Source organism: Engystomops pustulosus, chromosome 1, assembly GCF_040894005.1.
Source record: "Engystomops pustulosus chromosome 1, aEngPut4.maternal, whole genome shotgun sequence".
In the NCBI taxonomy this organism is placed as follows: Eukaryota; Metazoa; Chordata; class Amphibia; order Anura; family Leptodactylidae; genus Engystomops; species Engystomops pustulosus.
This window is the reverse complement of record NC_092411.1, coordinates 36,504,959-36,525,857: the sequence shown is the minus strand read 5'-3', so window position 1 is coordinate 36,525,857 and position 20,899 is coordinate 36,504,959. Positions and strand designations below refer to the sequence as shown.

General features: G+C 42.7%; 1 protein-coding gene across 6 annotated transcripts in view; it reads left to right on the top strand.

Annotated features, from left to right (window-relative positions):
- The window catches only part of PDE8B (phosphodiesterase 8B), a 128,024-nt gene that overhangs the window by 9,371 nt on the left and 97,754 nt on the right, over positions 1 to 20,899 (top strand). For 3 of the 6 annotated variants that reach the window (XM_072137940.1, XM_072137947.1, XM_072137931.1), the window contains exon 1: positions 19,465 to 20,880. The exons of 2 other annotated variants lie outside the window; for them this stretch is intronic. In XM_072137940.1, the coding sequence (XP_071994041.1) occupies positions 20,593 to 20,880 (288 nt within the window). In that variant the 5' untranslated portion in view covers positions 19,465 to 20,592. Of the gene's footprint in view, positions 1 to 19,464; positions 20,881 to 20,899 lie in introns of those variants that run through there. One more of the 6 variants, XM_072137956.1, reaches the window with a different exon arrangement.

Here is a 20,899-nt window from a genome sequence, read left to right as displayed (position 1 = left end):
ACACAGGTGCACGGTTCGTTATATTACTGGTTATGTGATGTCACACAGGTGCATTGCTCGTTATCTCTCGTCATGTGATGTCACACAGGTGCGCGACTCGATATTACACACTCCTCTGATTACTTTCTATGATACTAACAAGTCATGCACCTGTGTGACACTACAGGACCAGGGACAGGTTTTTTTAACTACTGAAAGTAAACAATGAATCATCCTGTAGAATGACAGCAAGCAGAGATCTAGAAAACCATAAGGAATTGATACAGAAAGTGTATTGAAAAATGGTAAACTTGGAAACTTTTCTTGATGCAAACAATAACATTTATTGCAACTGAATCACCCCTTAAAACAGAGAACCGATTCCCATTAAACATCAATTATTGATGTAACTTCATATACAATCATGTACAATATTGAGAATGTTTACATCGTGGAGATTTATTACAATAAGAGAAAAGGAAAAGTTATTTTGCTCCCGGTCTTCCATGATGTGTTCTGTATTTCTAGCAGTTTTGAATAAGGGTACATTCACACAGCGGTAAAATTTGCGGCCGCATGTACGTCCCCGCAGACGGCCATGTGAATGTGCCCTAACATTGATCTTACGATACACATATTTGCCCATTAGACGTGTACATAGGACTTCCTGCAATAGAAAAACATTGTGAGCTCATTACTATTGCTGGCATATCTCTTCTGATAACGTGTGTCACTATGTTTATGTACACAGTTATCGCAACATTATAAGCTCCTGTGGTACAACAGATACTGACATGTGCACAGGCAGCTGCAGGTATGACATTACTATTGTGTCCTCCTTTTATGTAGACAGCAGCGGGACTGCTATACACATGGACTGTGTAACTATCCGACTGGGTCCATGGTTACAGAGGAGATGCACTACCGGACTGTGTAACTATCCCACTGGGTCCATGGTTAAATAGGAGACGCACTACCGAACTGTGTAACTATCCCACTGGGTCCATGGTTAAAGAGGAGACGCACTACTAGACTGTGCGACTATCCCACTGGGTCCATGGTTAAAGAGGAGATGCACTATTAGACTGTGCGACTATCCCACTGGGTCCATGGTTAAAGAGGAGACGCACTACCAGACTGTGCAACTATCCCACTGGGTCCATGGTTAAAGAGGAGACGCACTACCAGACTGTGTAACTATCCCACTGGGTCCATGGTTAAAGAGGAGACGCACTACCAGACTGTGCAACTATCCCACTGGGTCCATGGTTACAGAGGAGATGCACTACCGGACTGTGTAACTATCCCACTGGGTCCATGGTTAAAGAGGAGACGCACTACTAGACTGTGCGACTATCCCACTGGGTCCATGGTTAAAGAGGAGATGCACTATTAGACTGTGCGACTATCCCACTGGGTCCATGGTTAAAGAGGAGACGCACTACCAGACTGTGCAACTATCCCACTGGGTCCATGGTTAAAGAGGAGACGCACTACCAGACTGTGTAACTATCCCACTGGGTCCATGGTTAAAGAGGAGACGCACTACCAGACTGTGCAACTATCCCACTGGGTCCATGGTTACAGAGGAGATGCACTACCGGACTGTGTAACTATCCCACTGGGTCCATGGTTAAAGAGGAGACGCACTACCGGACTGTGTAACTATCCCACTGGGTCCATGGTTAAAGAGGAGACGCACTACCGGACTGTGTAACTATCCCACTGGGTCCATGGTTAAAGAGGAGATGCACTACCGGACTGTGTAACTATCCCACTGGGTCCATGGTTAAAGAGGAGACGCACTACCGAACTGTGCAACTATCCCACTGGGTCCATGGTTAAAGAGGAGACGCACTACCGGACTGTGTAACTATCCCACTGGGTCCATGGTTAAAGAGGAGACGCACTACCGGATTGTGTAACTATCCCACTGGGTCCATGGTTACAGAGGAGATGCACTACCGGACTGTGTAACTATCCCACTGGGTCCATGGTTAAAGAGGAGACGCACTACCGGACTGTGTAACTATCCCACTGGGTCCTTGGTTAAATAGGAGACGCACTACCGGACTGTGTAACTATCCCACTGGGTCCATGGTTAAAGAGGAGACGCACTACTGGACTGTGCAACTATCCCACTGGGTCCATGGTTAAAGAGGAGACGCACTATTAGACTGTGTAACTATCCCACTGGGTCCATGGTTAAAGAGGAGATGCACTATTAGACTGTGTAACTATCCCACTGGGTCCATGGTTAAAGAGGAGATGCACTATTAGACTGTGTAACTATCCCACTGGGTCCATGGTTAAAGAGGAGAAGCACTACCGGACTGTGCAACTATCCCACTGGGTCCATGGTTAAAGAGGAGACGCACTACCGGACTGTGTAACTATCCCACTGGGTCCTTGGTTAAATAGGAGACGCACTATTAGACTGTGTAACTATCCCACTGGGTCCATGGTTAAATAGGAGACACACTACCGGACTGTGTAACTATCCCACTGGGTCCATGGTTAAAGAGGAGACGCAATACTGGACTGTGCAACTATCCCACTGGGTCCATGGTTAAATAGGAGATGCACTACTAGACTGTGCAACTATCCCACTGGGTCCATGGTTACAGAGGAGATGCACTACCGGACTGTGTAACTATCCCACTGGGTCCATGGTTAAAGAGGAGACGCAACACTGGACTGTGCAACTATCCCACTGGGTCCATGGTTTGAGGGGCACTAAGTACCGAACCACCTCTCCTACTTCCCATAGCTTTTCCTCAAGTTTCCATAAGTAGAGATCACTGTGCAGCTTTCACTAAGTGCAATAATATACATATTGGGGCACATTTACTTACCCTTCCAACGAAGTTCACCGAAAGTGCATTGTCTGCCGATCATACACTCGCGATTCACTAAGATTGTGCGCCCAATATCCTGCATTTGTCGCTTCCACGCTCAGGTCCGCCGGAGTTCACCTTCTTCTTCCCGGTGCATGTAAGTGCATGTCTTGCGACACAATTTGAAACTTAAATCCCGCACTCAGTCCGAATGAGTTAAATTGTCCAATGGCACGCCCCCCGATTACTGCCACTGCACCAAAATCCGATCGCGTGCGACACAATCCCAGCGCAAACACCTGTCAAATACCTGTGACAGCCGTACAAAACCCGAAAACATTGGAAACTCCAACGAAAGTAAATAAGCCCCATAATTTAATTTGAACTAAGCTAAAAATATGAGTAGCTATATTTCTTTTGATGATTCAACTCTTTGAGGAGATTAGACTATCCAGGGACTGTCTGTAAAGAGTAATGTCACCCGACACTTCCTTTATCTCTCGGCTGTCAGTGGATAAAGGACAGAAAGCTGATTTACACAAATTGGTAAACACAGGAAGAAAGAAAGGGGAAAAAGAAGGGCAGAGGAACAAATTTTCTTGATAAAGTATATTACAAAGTTTACTATTATCATCTGCACTATTGATCCAAATTTTGATTTTGTTTTAAAGCCAAATACCATGTTTATTAAGCAATGGCAGCTCTTTCCAATACAGCAATATGCCATAGGTAGAAGATGCCTCAGAATAACAATAGGCCTGACTTGACCTAAGGTCAGTATTCTGGCCAGTGCTTTGCCTTAGTAATGGTATGTACAGAGGAAAACTATACCGTAAAAAAAGATTTTTTCATCTGTATTTAGGTTACATTTCTGTATTTGTCTTTCAAATAGTGATTCAGAATATGGTCCAGTATACAATAATTTGAAACTGGGATTATCCCATGAAAGGAACTTATTCCCTATTCACAACATAGGAGTTATCACTGTTGCCTTCTCCAGCTATCAATAGAATATGGTAATTAAATATCCCTTTAATTGGGTCCAGAACACATTGGGGCAGATTTACTTACCTGGCCCAGTCGCGATCTCGCGGCGCGTTGTCCGACGCTGATTCGGGTCTGCCGGGATTCACTAAGGTCCGTGCGCCTGATATCCAGCAGGTGTCGCTGCTGCTCCGAGGTCCGCCGGAGTACACCTTCTTCGTCCCGGTGCATGTAAGTACTGATCTTGTGACACAAATTCTTTTTTTAAATTCAGTGTTTTTTCCGAAGCCGTCGGGTTGTCCGCGTGCCACGCCCCCGATTTCTGTCTCGTGAAAGCCGACGGCCGATGTGACACAATCCGATCGTGTGTGCCAAAATCCCGGGGCAATCCGAAATATTCGGGAAATCCGATGAAAGTGCGGTGTTCGGACCCCTAGTAAATGAGCCCCATTTGAATGGTTAAAAACATTGTACCTTGACTCCACATCTTTGTGGAAAACTACTAACTTCTAATTGCTCTTGAGACCCATGTAATGTGTAAGAAAGAAAGAAGACAGACAGAAGAAAAAATTCAGATAAAGCGACACCTCACATATAAAATCCAGAAATAGTTACAGGAAGCTGTAAATGTTGTGGAGGGAATCTTCTTCCTGCTCCTCTTAGTACATAGTGTACAACAATAAAAAACAGAATTGAGTGTGCTCTCACCTGGTGGAGTTACGGAACATGTAGAACGACAGTGCACTGCCGAGAAGATCTAATACGCGGCCAACAATGGATACGCTACAGAAATGCAGAGCTGTTACAGGTGAAAGGGTCATGTTCCTGTCAATCACAAGTGCGGCAGATCACCAGAGGTTGTTACATTTGGATGTAGTTTAAAGTGAACCTGTCACCAGGGATGTCATTTTCAGCTGGTGACAGGTTCCAATAGCCTATGTTATGCTAATTTTAGAAATGTCTTTGTCAGCATACTGAATCATTTCAGTAGTTTCTAAAACTTTATTTCACATTGCCTGGCTCCCTGCCAGCAGAGTTTGGTGAGTTCCAGGTAGAGGGGTGGCAGTTGCAGCCTGTGTCTCCATCTCCGAACTAATCCAGCTCTCTCCCACCTATCCTTGTCCTGTTATGAGCATTCACCAGTCAGGAAAAATGCCTGAGGAAACGGGTACATGCAAGCTGCAGCTGACCATCCAACCCACCTCATGGGACTCACAACACTCTGCTGGCAGGTAGGCAGCTAATGTGAAATAAAGTTTCATAAAGTAGTGACAGAATGCTCATAACAGGAAGAAGGGAGGTGGACGGGAGCTGGATTAGTTTGGAGACAGAGACACATGCTGTAGCTGCCAGACCCACTGCCTTCCCCCTACCTGAGACTAACCATACACTGCTGGCAAGGAGCCAGGTAATGTGAAATAACATTTTATAAACTACTGAAATGTTTCAGAATGCTGACAAAGGCATTTTTAAAATTAGCATTGTATAAGCTATTGGAACCTGTCTCCAGCTAAAAATGACATTCTTGGTCACAGGTCTGCAAAGTCATCTGACATTAAAGTTATGCCAGCCAAGGCTACAATTGAAACCTAAGGTCAAAGTAACTTGACAGACTGCTGTATTCTAAAGAATGTATCACTAGAAGATTATAATTTCAATTAGATATTTATATAATATAGTTAAAATTGGTTAAATTATTTCTGTGACATTTATAGGAATTCTTAGTATACTGCAGTTCTGATAATGGCCACTAGAGCATTCAGAAAAATCTGATATTTCCTGTTCTCTTTAGCTTATGGGTCAGATCTTGGATGTATAGGCACAGCGTGAGGGGGATCTCTTTGTCAGTATATGGTGGTCAGGTAATAACAGCCTTTGTTGTGTAAGCACTTTTTAAGCCAGATGTATCTTTTATTTGCGTGCCTTTGTCATGCCTTCTCGTGGCACATTGGTTTTCCTGCTTGGTGTCAAACTCATCTTTAAACCGTGCCTGGTGGCAGAGGGAAGTACATGATATTTCACAGATTTTCGGCTAAAAAGTTACAAAAAAATTAGCAAATTCACTCCAGTTTCCAGCAGGCATAGGAAACTTTTTTATAGGTGCCGAAAAATTTAGCAAAAATTTGGACATAAAAAGACTACGATTAATCCAAAGGAAAACAGCCCAAGGATAAATCAAAGAGCAGAACTACTCAAAAAATAAAAAGCAGGTGCAAATTGCATGACTAAAGATACATTTGCTAGGATAGGGACAAGCTTGTTTTGTGAGAAAACCCCTTTAAGGGACATTCCACTCTTTAGGCTTAGTTCTAACCCTAATTTAAAAAAAAAAAAATTTGCCTATAAAACATCAGTAAACATTAAGGAAGAACATTTTTTGTTTGCTTTGGATTCAAGGATGAAACTGGAGCTTCTGCAGGAGACCTTTATGGCTGCAGGTGGAAAAGAACATCAGGTAGATTATATGTAGCATTAAAACAAATCCATGCCCCCTGAGTATGGCATCATGCCAGCTATGGCACGTGACGGGGGTGCAATAATATTGACAGAAGATTATCTGGTAAAAGAAGATTATATTGATTGAACCAAACCAAATGAGCTTTACATGCTCCATGATGCTAGATTTACAGTGTCATACAGAGCGCCCGTATTTGGGCATATATAGGGGCACTTATTATTTGCTTCCCAACAGTTTTTTTTCTCTTTGTTTCTGCGCCTTGTGCGTCATATTTATGATGTATTTGCGTCACAATTTAGGTTCCTTTCGGACACTCGCCCCTTTTTATTTTATTGCTCAATTTGGGCGCAGCTTCTGAATCCTGACACTTTTCCTGCACTTCTAGTTTCCAGACACTTTTTTGGCGCATAATTAGACCAACAATTAGCAAGTCTAAAAAGTTCTATTCCCCTTCATGAATGTGAGGTCATTTCAGACACTTTTTGGTCATGCGCCAATATATATAGCGATAGCGACACAATCTAAAATTTCCGGTCTAATAATCCACACAATTTTGCATCCAAAAAAAAAAAAACCACCCCGCTACAAGAATAAACGAATAACCCCCTCCAAGGCTTTTGGCACTTATGCACATGGATCCACCATATCCATAGCACCTTTTCTATTGTAGTATTAAAGGAACAGAATTAAAGTTATCAGGATTTCATGTTGACTCAAAATGTGATGAACCGTCCTCAAGGACTCCAATAAATCAGCAGCAGTGTGGTTGCTTCTGGTTTGCAGGTCACTCATATCCATATTTGCCATCTCTGAATCACGTATGAAAAGTAGAGATATGAAAGAGTGAAAAAATATGACAGAAAAGGGGGAGATTTACTGGTTAGTAAGAAACGATTCAGTATGAATACTGTATTATACACATCTGCTTTTTCAATACTTGGGAGTCAAGGAGGCAGTCCGATTACTTTGTACAATGGAATAGCTGTCAAATACTTATAGGACCGCCTACTTGACTTCTGTGCATAGAAAGAGCAAATGGATAAATGGCAACTGAACCTTGGGCTAAAAAATGACATATCCTTCTGCTCAGCTTCTTCTCCATTACACTATGCCTGTTGAAAAAGCACAATGGGGCTCATTTACTAAGGGTCCGGGCATTTCCGTTTTGCGGCGCATTTAACAGGGGTTTTTAGCACATCAGCATCCTGCGACACAAATCGGGGGGGGGGGTCCGTCAGACAAAGCGCAGGATTTAACATCGCAAACTGTGTCGCAAGACATGCACTCACATACACCAGGAAGAAGAAGGTGTACTCCGGTGGACCTCAGCGTGGAAGCTCGGGCGCATGATGTTGGTGAATCGCACCGGACTTTATCCTCATTGGACACTTCGGATCAGGGATCGCGACAGGACTGGGTATGTAAATACGCCCCAATGTACAATGTGCCCAGCTCCTCCTGCTCTAAAACATGCATCCTGCATATAGGACACTATGTACAATCTGTTTCGCTCCGCGTGCTCGATAAAATGCTGCCTACATAAAGTCCACTTTGGACAGTCTACTCAGCTCCTCCTGCTCTATAACATGTCGCCGGCAGATAGGACACTATGTACAATCTGCTCGGATCCTCCTGCTGTGTAAGTGCTGCCTGCATATAGGACACTATGTACAATCTGCTCAGCTCCTCCTGCTCTAAAACATGCCACCGGCAGATAGGACACTATGGGGGTCATTTACTAAGGGCCCGATTCGCGTTTTCCGTGTTACCAGAATATTTCCGATTTGCACCGATTTCCCCTGAATTGTCCCGGGATATTGGCGCTGGCATGCACGCGACGGAAATCGGGGGGAGCTTGCACTTACCTTCACTCAGCCCGGCTCGGTGAACTCCAGTGAGTGCCGATGCTTTTCAGCGCAGCAGCGCCACCTGGTGGACGGCGGAGGAACTACCTTAATAAATCCCGGCCGGACCCAAATCCAGCGCAGAGAACGCGCCGCTGGATTGCGATTGAACCGGGTAAGTAAATCTGCCCCTATATTCGATCTGCTCAGCTCCTCCTGCTCTATAACATGCTTAAATTATGAGATTCTTCAATATGAATAAAGTAGTCAATTCTGCACAAATTATTAATTGCAGTATCTATGAAACTGAAACTAGCCAAAGATCAGAGGATGCGTCTAACTAGAAAGTCCACGGCTACATTTGGATTTCCTGTTTCTCACACCCGGACAACGTTCCAAATGTTTGGTGGCTTTCCAAGCAATGCTGAGAAGCGACTACGCGGAGACTGTTTTTATACGAGTTAATTCCCACATAAGAGGAGTCGTGCACCATCTGCTGATCTGCTATTGGAAGCAAAACATTTCTGCTTTTCTGATTCAAACACTAAAACAGTGAATACATTTGTCATTTGTTCATTGGAAGTTAAAACAAGCCGTGCACATGCCCAAAGCGGCAGCAACTTTTACTTAAAATAGGACGGCCATCTGGTCACGGATTTCCAGGGACTTTGTATTATAAACATTGCAGCACCGAAAATATTACAGGATCTGTCATAAAAGGGCAATGCTAACAGAATAAAGCCCTTAAAAGAAAATCAACCATCACAATCAAACATGATAAACCAGGGACATTACTCATAGATCCGGGCACGGAGACTGTGATAATCTTCTTATATTTGTAATCCATTGCCTCCTTCTTAAATAACTTTTAAAATTATGCTAATGAGCCAGAAGAGCTCACGAGCGTGTTTGTTACCAGAGCCCATCTGTGATGCAGCTTTACTGGCTGTTACACTGTCTCACTTCACCCTTCCCGCTACTCCTTCAGCACGTCCCCCTTCCTTCTGCCTGATGTAATCTCACTCAAATAATCAATGTAGGACAGCATCCAGTATGGCACAGGACAAAAGTAAACTTACAGGAAGAAGGGAGCACATGGTCTAAAACATCCACAATCCCAAACAATAATGTGCAGCAGGCCTTTCATCATTATGAATGTAATCTCACTGCAGGAGAGGAAGTTGCAGCACACAGAAGGGCAACCGGAGCCCTTCTGGTTTATTAGCATAATTATGAAAGTTGATTTTTAGAAGGAGGGAGGCCATGCATAACATACATAAGAAGATTACCACAGTCACGGTGCCTGGATCTAGGAGTAAGTGTCCCTGGTTTATCATTCTTTATGTTTAACCCCTTTGGGACTTTTTTGGCCTCTAGGACGCCGCCCCATTCAAATCTGCCCTGTATCACTATAAGTACTTATAGCTTTGGAACGCTATGAGATATCTTGGGGATATCCTTATTGTTTTCTCGTGACACATTGTACTTCAAATTAGTTTAAAAATTTGGATGAAATCTTTTGTGCTTAGTTATGAAGAAAAAACAAAATATGGAAAAATTCTTTATTTTCAAAGTTCTAAATTCTCTACTTTTGAAGCAGATTTGGGGCCATTTTTCTAATTTTATGCAAAATCACCAAAACCCGTATTTAGATGGACCTGCTCAACTTGTAATTAACGTTAAGAGGCCGAAATAATAGCTAGACTCTTAAATTACCTCTCAATGTATGAAAAAGCACTTTTAAGAAGTTTGTTAACCCTTTAGGTTTTTTTTTTTACGGGTTAAAACAAAATGGAGGCATGGTCTACAATATTTTTTGACAATACACTCATTTTGGTTGGAAAATCAAACATTTAGAATGGATTAAATGAAAAAAGGCTCCACAAAGTTTGATACCCAATTTCTCCCGAGTACACCGATACCCTATATGTACCCTGCTGTATGGGCGCACGGCCGGGCATAGAAGGGAAGGAGGTGCCATCCAGAGCAGATCTGTTTTGTCAAATTGTACAGGCAATAATTTTTTTTCTTTTTTTAATGTTGACCTGTAAGGGCTTAATTTTTTTGCCACATGAGATGCACTTCTCTGGTACACAATTTTAGGGCATCTATAGCTGTTGGTGAGATTTTATTAACTCTTTGTTGGTGGAGAAAATGAGAATTATCAATTTTTAGGAAGATTTTTTTGTGTTTTTTTTTTTGGCCGTTTAGCATGCCATAAAAATAGTATATTATTTTTATTCTAAGGGACACCACGATTACTAAAATACTTCATTTATATAGATTATTATATTATTTTTTCCAATTTTTCCCAATTTCTCTGTAATTCACTGTGCGGGTCCAATAACGATTCTGTTTTATTATGTAAATTGTCACGGACGCAGCAATACCAAATATGGGGGGTTTATTGTGTATTTGTGTTTGTATGGGAAAGTGACATTTTAGGGGCTTATATTTTTATTTATTTGTTTTTTATATATATTCTAATGTTTAAACTTTACTGTTTTTAACTTTTTTTACTTATACAAACTTGAACTTGAACCAGTGATGCTCTGATCGCTGGTTCATGTCCACTACACTGCTCTACAATAGTAATGCATTGTACAGCAGTGTAAACAGTTTGAGCATGCAGACGCATGCGCAGACAGCTTACAGTCAGACCTAGAAGGGGTCTGGCTGCCAAGAACATTGGGCAGCCCAAAAGTGGATGCTCAGAAGTGGATCTGATTCCCCAGTAAGCGGCATGGGGGATCCGATCCATTGGGGGAAGTCCCGTACAAACCGCGTCATGTTTGACTGCAGTGTGTAAGGGGTTAACACTCGCGATCGGAGACGGATACGTTCATATACTAATGCCAGAAGCGGGACGTTATAGAATGTGTCCGTGCGGGAAGTATCTTCCTGCAGGTACTTACTACGTCCTTGTGTGCGTAGGGTTTAAAAGGATTGTCCACTTTAAGCAGATTACATAAAATTATTTTTATTTTTTGTGTAATAAAAAGTTAAGAAATGTGTCCAATATATTTTCTGTATTAATTCTTCAAAGTTTTGAAGATCTCTGCTTATTGTCTTCTTGCTGTCACACAACAGGAAGCTTCATTGTTTACTTCCTGTAGATAAACTCCGGTCCATGGTCAAGTGATTTCACACAGGTGCACAAGCCATCAAAGCTGTGTGATGCTAACAAGTCATACACCAGTATGACATCACATGACCATGGACCGGTGTTTATCTACAGGAAGTAAACAAAGAAGACAGAAAGCAAAGATTTAGAGAATTTCGAAAATACAGAATTGATACACAAAATATACTGGAAAATGTAATAACTTTTCATTAAACAAGCAATATTAATTATTTGCTATAATTTGCTTAAAGTGGACAACCCCTTTAAGGTAGATTTCCTTAATTGAAGCCTGTGTTTCAACCTACTCTCCAACATTCATTTATTAAAGAAGTTTTCCAACTGATAATGATGACCTATTTATAACGCAGGTCATTAATATCATGAGGGTCTCAGCATCTACAAAAAGTGTTGTTTTCTACTCTGGGGGGTGTCCATTATTAGTAATAGTATGTTATGTGAGTCTCCAGTGTTATTATTGTCTACTCTGGGGGTCTTTAAATTATTTTCACTGTCTGCTCTATGGTTTCCACCATTATTGTCTGCTTTCAATGCAGTATTTGGAAATAAAGATTATTATTATTATTTGGGTTGTATTTATTACTGTACTGTGGTATTTATAATTTCTGGGGTGGTATTTTGTGCTGTACTGTGGTTGCATCTAGGGTGATGGTTACTGATGTGGGCCCTTTAAGGGAACCTGTCACCATGAATGTCATTTTTAGCTGGTGACAGGTTTAATAAACAGGTTTCAATAACCTATGCAGTAATGATTGTTAAAATGTCTTTGTTGGCCTTCTGAATCCTCTCAGTACTTTATAAAAGTACGGTATATTAGACATTACCTGGCTCCCTGCAAGTTTCGGGGCTGGGAAGGGGTTTTTTTTCTGCTCCAACGGCCCAAGTCCTGTTGATGTGATGGTTGTGCCAGTTTGCAGAAATATAGCGGCGTCCATATGAAACTTAGGTTTAGGGGAAATGGTCGGCTATGGCCCCGGAACTTACTAGATTTACAGCCACTGGGGCCTGGGCTTTTCTTGGAGGCCTTGAGGCAACTGGGGCCCAGAATACCGGAGTGGCTGGCGGTAGCGGCCTAGAGCGCGCTGATGTCACGGTGCTTGGTATGGGGACCGGAGGACAGGTGTACAGCCTGGCAGGTCTCCAGCAGGTGGTATGTACAAAAAATATAAATGGAGAGGCCGATGTACTGGTTCTCCCTGGGGCAACCCCTGAGGTGTCTGTAGGATGAATCCCTGGTTGATGGATGGGGAGCCTGTGATGGTGATACAGCCTGAGCCAGGGAATAGCCAGTGGTAACATTGTGTAAAGTAACTTACAGTTCTTTATTCAACTTTAACCGGTTAAGGACCGGGCCCTTTCCTGTTTTTTCATGTCCATTTTTCACTTCCCACCTTCAAAAATCTATAACTTTTTTATTTTTACACGTAAAGAGCTGTGTGACTGCTTGTTTTCTGCGTAACAAATTGCACTTCATAGTGATGGTATTAAATATTCCATGCCATGTACTCGGAAGCGGGAAAAAAATTCCAAATGCAATGAAAATGGTTAAAAAAACTCATTTGCGCCATTTTCTTGTGGGCTTGGATATTACGTCTTTCACTGAGCGCCCCAAATGACATGTCTACTCTATTCTTTGGGTCGGTACGATTAAGGGGATACCAAATTTGTATAGGATTTATAATGTTTTCATACATTTACAAAAATTAAAACCTCCTGTACAAAAATTATTTTTTTGATTTTTCCAACTTCTGGCGCTAATAACTTTTTTATACTTTGGTGTACGGAGCTGTGGATGGTGTCATTTTTTGCGAAATTTGATAATATTTTCAATTATATCAATTTTAGGACTGTACGACCTTTTGATTACTTTTTATAGATTTTTTTATATTTTTCAAAAATGGCAAAAAAGTGCCATTTTCGACTTTGGGCGCTATTTTCCGTTACGGGGTTAAACGCATTGAAAAACCGTTATCATATTTTGATAGATCAGGCATTTTCGGACGTGTCGATACCTGATGTGTTTATGATTTTTACTGTTTATTTATATTTATGTCAGTTCTAGGGAAAGGGGGTGATTTGAAATTTTAGGTTTTTTTATTATAATTTTTTTTTTTAACTTTTTTTTATTTTTATTTATACTATTTTTCCGACTCCCTAGGGTACTTTAACCCTAGGTTGTCTGATCGATCCTATCATATACTGCCATACTACAGTATGGCAGTATATGAGGATTTTCCTCCTCATTCATTACAATGTGCTATCAATGTGCAATGTGCTAAAACGAAATAGCCTTGGGTCTTCGGAAGACCCGAGGCTACCATGGAGACGGATCGCCGCCCCCCGATGACGTCACAGGGAGCGGCGATCCCAGGTAAGATGTCGGCGCCCATGCGCCGCTATCTTTTTGAGGCTGCCGGCAGCTTTGCCGGTAGCCATCGCTGCGAAAACACCCGCGATCAGTGCTAGCACCGATCGCGGGTGTTACCGGTAAGCCTTTGCTGCAATATGCAGCAAAGACTTACCGGCTATGGAGAGGGCTCAGCCCGTGAGCCCTCTCCATGCAGCGCGGCCCGACCGCCGCCGTGAATACACAGCGGGCGGTCGCGAACCGGTTAAACAGCAGGCAATGGCCAATCGTTAGCAGCAGATTCAGTAAGCTGGTGAGTTGGAGGGAGATAGCTGGTCTGAAGGTTGTTCAATGCCTGGTAGTAGCTTCAGGCTGGGCTGGTAGAGATGGAGTCCAGATTGTGGATCTCAGCTCTGGGGCTTAAGTCTCCTGACTTGCCCCAATGTGTCAGGCAGCTTGTCTTGACACTTCTGCTTCCTGGTATTAAGACACTGGGTGTTGCAGCTTGGCAGGAGCTCCACTCTCCTCTGGTTGCTTTGCTGACATATGCTCCAAGATGGAGTCGCTCACTCTCATGCTCAGACTGAGTCTGCAGACTATGCGCTCCAGCTCACCATGGGTTTATATACTCCCTTGGTAAGGTGGTAGTACTCTCCAATCAGCTTCCAGCTTGTTTTACAATATCACAAAAAATATCATTAGACAGTAACATTTGGCATTGTTAACTCTTGCCTTACCTTGCAGTGGCTACATCTTTTGGTGTCTGTCCTGCTGTTCCTGGGCAGCAGCAGGTCTGTCCCACATAACAGCAGGTATGTCCTTAGGGGTGAAATATAGCGCTATAGTCTAAGTGTCAGACAGCAGTCCAAATATGTTCTGCCTGACACCCAAGACAGATGGGATAGAATTGGCAGTGCATATTGGACCATCTAGAATCTCTGACCTATTAGTGAATCTGGTGCATAACTGTTCTCCCAGATTAATTCTATGCCAGACAGGACCTACAACCCTGCATCAAGAAAAGGCCATTCAGGGTCCCGCCTACACCGTGCCACTTGGCATGGAGGTAGCATAAGGGCAGGTGGGGAGAGGTTAGGTCGCAATTCCTGGCAATGTGTTATGAAAGTCATGGCTTCTATGTCTATGATAAATGCCTCCTGTCACTTATAACACACTTCCCCAAAAATGTTAGAGGTTATTATAGAAGAGACATGATGGAGCAAGTGAATACAGCAATAGAAGTATATAGAGCGGAATGGAGAGTTTGACTGTTCATGGCCAATGTATAGTCATTTTTCTTCTGGATGAAGGCTATTGAAACAGGTTCACTTTAAGGTTTGTCTCCCATTAGAAATACATTTCACTTTCTGTCTCCATGGCCGTCTGCTTATACAGAATATGTGAATATTGGTAATGCCAGATAATAGGAATGATGTACATACATAGAGATCAATCACAAGTAACATACCCAGGGCTGAGCTGCAGGATTTCCCCCATTGTTCTCATCTTTCATTTGGATACATTTGCTTTGTGTAATAATGACAGAAGTTTCGGCTCCGCACACACAACACTCTGTACAGATTGTCCTCGCTGTTCTGTTCTGTCACGTAGCAGAAAGTGAATGTGTTACACAGGGAATGGACTGAAGGAGATCACCTCGTGACGCTTCATTGCAATGAATCATAACCATCAGAAAATCTTCAAGCACAGTAACAAACGGAGATGTGTTTTAGGAGATGTTCCTGTTCTTTGTACAAATACAGCATGTGTAAGTGTCTCTTGTATAAAGCAAAAAAACGTTCAGACAACAATAACATAGTGGTCTAGATGAGATTAGGATAGAAGCTCTTCATGTAACATCTCCAGACCAGAGTTCTTAATACGGATGAGAGATTATAGACGTGAGAACATCAGTTCTCTAAACCAGTGTCCTTAAATCCCTCTTACCAGTTCACATGTATAGAGTGATGTAGTGATGGGTCAGTGTTATCTATATAGAGGTCATTGTACAGAGAGGGGGAGGAGATAAGCTGTGACATCATCTTTTGTCAGGAGTGATGTAATGATGGATCAGTGTTATCTATATAAAGGTCATTGTACAGGGAGGGGGACGAGATAAGCTGTGACATCATCTATTGTCAGTAGTGATGTAATGATGGGTCAGTGTTATCTATATAGAGGTCATTGTACAGGGAGGGGAGGAGATAAGCTGTGACATCATCTATTGTCAGTAGTGATGTAATGGTGGGTCAGTGTTATCTATATAGAGATCATTGTACAGGGAGGAGGGGGAGGGGATAAACTGTGACATAATCTATTGTCAGTAGTGATGTAATGATGGGTCAGTGTTATCTATATAGAGGTCATTGTACAGGGAGGAGGAGATAAGCTGTGACATCATCTATTGTCAGTAGTGATGTAATGATGGGTCAGTGTTATCTATATAGAGGTCATTGTACAGGGAGGGGGAGGAGATAAGCTGTGACATCTACTGTCAGTAGGGATGTAATGATGGGTCAGTGTTATCTATATAGAGGTCATTGTATGGGGAGGAGATAAGCTGTGACATCATCTATTGTCAGTAGTGATGTAATGATGGACCAGTGTTATCTATATAGAGGTCATTGTACAGGGAGGTGAGGAGATACGCTGTGACATCATCTATTGTCAGTAGTGATGTAATGATGGGTCAGTGTTATCTATATAGAGGTCATTGTACAGGGAGGGGGAGGGGATAAGCTATGACATCATCTATTGTCAGTAGTGATGTAATGATGGGTCAGTGTTATCTATATAGAGGTCATTGTACAGGGAGGTGAGGAGATACGCTGTGACATCATCTATTGTCAGTAGTGATGTAATGATGGGTCAGTGTTATCTATATAGAGGTCATTGTACAGGGAGGGGGAGGGGATAAGCTATGACATCATCTATTGTCAGTAGTGATGTAATGATGGGTCAGTGTTATCTATATAGAGGTCATTGTACAGGGAGGGGATAAGCTGTGACATCATCTATTGTCAGTAGTGATGTAATGGTGGGTCAGTGTTATCTATATAGAGATCATTGTACAGGGAGGAGGGGGAGGGGATAAGCTGTGACATCATCTATTGTCAGTAGTGATGTAATGATGGGTCAGTGTTATCTATATAGAGGTCATTGTACAGGGAGGGGGAGGAGATAAGCTGTGACATCTACTGTCAGTAGGGATGTAATGATGGGTCAGTGTTATCTATATAGAGGTCATTGTATGGGGAGGAGATAAGCTGTGACATCATCTATTGTCAGTAGTGATGTAATGATGGACCAGTGTTATCTATATAGAGGTCATTATAAATGGAGGGGGAGGAGATAAGCTGTGACATCATCTATTGTCAGTAGTGATGTAATGATGGGTCAGTGTTATCTATATAGAGGTCATTGTACAGGGAGGTGAGGAGATACGCTGTGACATCATCTATTGTCAGTAGTGATGTAATGATGGGTCAGTGTTATCTATATAGAGGTCATTGTACAGGGAGGGGGAGGGGATAAGCTATGACATCATCTATTGTCAGTAGTGATGTAATGATGGGTCAGTGTTATCTATATAGAGGTCATTGTACAGGGAGGGGATAAACTGTGACATCATCTATTGTCAGTAGTGATGTAATGGTGGGTCAGTGTTATCTATATAGAGATCATTGTACAGGGAGGAGGGGGAGGGGATAAGCTGTGACATCATCTATTGTCAGTAGTGATGTAATGGTGGGTCAGTGTTATCTATATAGAGATCATTGTACAGGGAGGAGGAGGAGGGGATAAGCTGTGACATCATCTTTTGTCAATAGTGATGTAATGATGGGTCAGGGTTATCTATATAGAGGTCATTGTACAGGGAGGAGGAGGAGATAAGCTGTGACATCATCTATTGTCAGTAGTGATGTAATGGTGGGTCAGTGTTATCTATATAGAGATCATTGTACAGGGAGGAGGAGGAGGGGATAAGCTGTGACATCATCTTTTGTCAATAGTGATGTAATGATGGGTCAGGGTTATCTATATAGAGGTCATTGTATGGGGAGGAGATAAGCTGTGACATCATCTATTGTCAGTAATGATGGGTCAGTGTTATCTATATAGAGGTCATTATACATGGAGGGGGAGGAGATAAGCTGTGACATCATCTATTGTCAGTAGTGATGTAATGATGGGTCAGTGTTATCTATATAGAGGTCATTGTACAGGTAGGGTAAGGAGATAAGCTGTGACATCATCTATTGTCAGTAGTGATGTAATGATGGACCCGTGCTATCTATATAGAGGTCATTGTATGGGGAGGAGATAAGCTGTGACATCATCTATTGTCAGTAGTGATGTAATGATGGACCAGTGTTATCTATATAGAGGTCATTATACATGGAGGGGGAGGAGATAAGCTGTGACATCATCTATTGTCAGTAGTGATGTAATGATGGGTCAGTGTTATCTATATAGAGGTCATTGTACAGGGAGGGGAGGAGATAAGCTGTGACATCATCTATTGTCAGTAGTGATGTAATGATGGGTCAGTGTTATCTATATAGAGGTCATTGTACAGGGAGGGGGAGGAGATAAGCTATGACATCATCTATTGTCAGTAGTGATGGGTCAGTGTTATCTATATAGAGATCATTGTACAGGGAGGGGGAGGAGATAAGCTATGACATCATCTATTGTCAGTAGTGATGTAACGATGGGTCAGTGTTATCTATATAGAGGTCATTGTACAGGGAGGGGGAGGAGATAAGCTGTGACATCATCTATTGTCAGTGGTGATGTAATGATGGGTCAGTGTTATCTATATAGAGGTCATTGTACAGGGACGGGGAGGGGATAAGCTGTGACATCATCTATTGTCAGTAGTGATGTAATGATGGGTCACTGTTATTTATATAGAGGTCATTGTGAACTGTGGCTTTTTCTAGGGTGTTGTGAACGCTGTGACAAATTGCAATCTTAGCGCAATATCTAAATGTGCTCTTAGGTGACATTCAGTATGTTATCTAGACAATGACATTATAACTCCGCATGATATACACTATTAAATAAATCGATCATGTGTGATAAATCCCTTCCTATAAAGCACATGTCAGGAAGCTTTTGCTAATAAAAAAGAAAATGGCGGTGTAATTAGACTTTGCAGGAACACCTGCCACACTGTCATGGAGGAAGTTGTCACCGAGCTTCCATGGCAACCCCTCTCGGAGCAGCTTCTGCTTTAGGGAGCAAAGTGCTCAGATTGTCAGTAACATGATCCTGTTTATTGTCATGACCTGTATATAACATTGTACATTGAAGAGGAGCTTTTACATGATACTGTATAGAAATTCTACAGACAGTGGACCACAAATCCGTTCTATATACTGTCCGTCTCTTTGGGGTTGAATTTTTTTACAAACTTCATTCAGATGGATGAAACCAATATCTGCTTCAGGATATAAATGTGAACCCATCACTTAAAAAATACTGATATCCACTGTAAACATTGCCAGAACTTGAACTGGCGTGAACCCTGTCTTTTAGCCTCCTTTGCAGTATCTGTAGAATTTTGGATCATATAACCGGCGTCATGTATGATGTGACATAGCTCTATATTCATTATCGCTAGCAATTTTCATAATATCATAAAATGATGTCAATTGTATCCAGACAATCTTTCCCATTATTCCATAAAAATAGCTTTTTCTCAGTAATCGCCATTAACTTCTAGGTTGAGATTAAAGCTTTTCATCGTTCATTATATCTCTATACCATATAGTATTGGGACATACATCAGATCCCGCTCCCCCCGCTCCGTGTCTGGGATGCATTCCCATTGGTTCTGTCTGTCCTGGAGCAGCTCATTAGAAATTCTTGCACATTCCGGAGAAGAGCTTATCATCCTCATCAGTTATAGGTGTTGCAGTCTTCCTATCACAAACTCCATGACTGCAGGAGGCAGAGATGGGGGGCGCCTGCCACCCACTACTCAGATAAAAGGGGTAAATATGATGTGTAAATGGGACAACGCCTTGTTGCTTTCCAGCAAGAGGAGGAGAAAGCAGCAGCAGTAGTGGCAGGACTGGGAGGGCTCTGGAGAAGGCAGATCTAGAGCTGTGCATGAAGAGGATCTGCAGTCACCACCAGCAAGGGATTCTCCACTATCCTCACTGTCCAGGGATCTAGGATATGCTCAGAGATCAGCGAGGCACAATAGGGGATGTCTATCACTACAGTACTGGAGAGGTACCACTGATGAGCTGCTAAAGGAAACTGCTGCTACATTGTGTCGCATGTATTCAGTGCTGCTGCTGCTGTGATCTTAGAATGGAGGAATACGATTATACGAGGCAGTGCTTGTAAGAGCACATCTGTGCAGGCTTCTGTCATGTCAGTGCATTGCAGAGGTAGGAACATGCTGGGATAACGCTCGCTCGCTCCAGTCCATGCCAGCCTCCTGGCACACAAGGTATCACCGTCTCAGGGAATCCCCTTTCATTTCATTCATTCTATTTTTTTTTTCTGATTGTGCAACTGGTGGGAGGAAGAGTGATGAGACACCTGTCTGGGTAACAGGCCATAATGATCCTCAGCTCAGTTGTGTTGGCACATGTTTTAGGTTGGCATGCAGCGAGATCACACAAGCGTTGGTGCTAGAAGATGGCAATGTAATCTTGAATCTATTGGCGCAGATCCGATATGCATTCGAGGAAGTCTTCTAAGTTCCCTGGTTATCATTGGGTCTTTATCATGATTAAGGTTGGCCTCATTTCTTATTCTTGGTACCACTGCTGAATTGTTATTAGAAGGTCTTGAATTTCTTGTTATATATACTGAAGTCCTGAAGGGATAAATATGGATTTGTGTCTGGCTGGCCGGATATGTCTGTAGGGCAGCACTGAGTACATTGGCATCATGGCTCTTCTTGGTGGCATTCTCTAGACTACACACAGCATTAGTGAAGGGTACCTTGGTGCCAACCACTGCTTCCTGGCACAGGTATGGGCTGCGCCCCCAGTATCCACGTATCACAGAGCGGGGTCATTTACTGCAGGGACTCAGATGAGTCCAACTCCCCGCACCAGACCACCACCATTTCCCAGGGAACGGCGGCCACCTTACATGGGCTCTTCATCAAAACCGACGCTGCTGATACCATCCCTTCTGTGCTAACCTACCAGAGTCGCTACCCACCAGCAGTCCGAACCGGTTCCCGCAAAGAACGCAAGGAGACTGGGCCACACAGCTGCATAGAGGCCGAGACCCAAACCAGCCACACCAGTATCAAGGTGAGTGTCACCCTGTGTA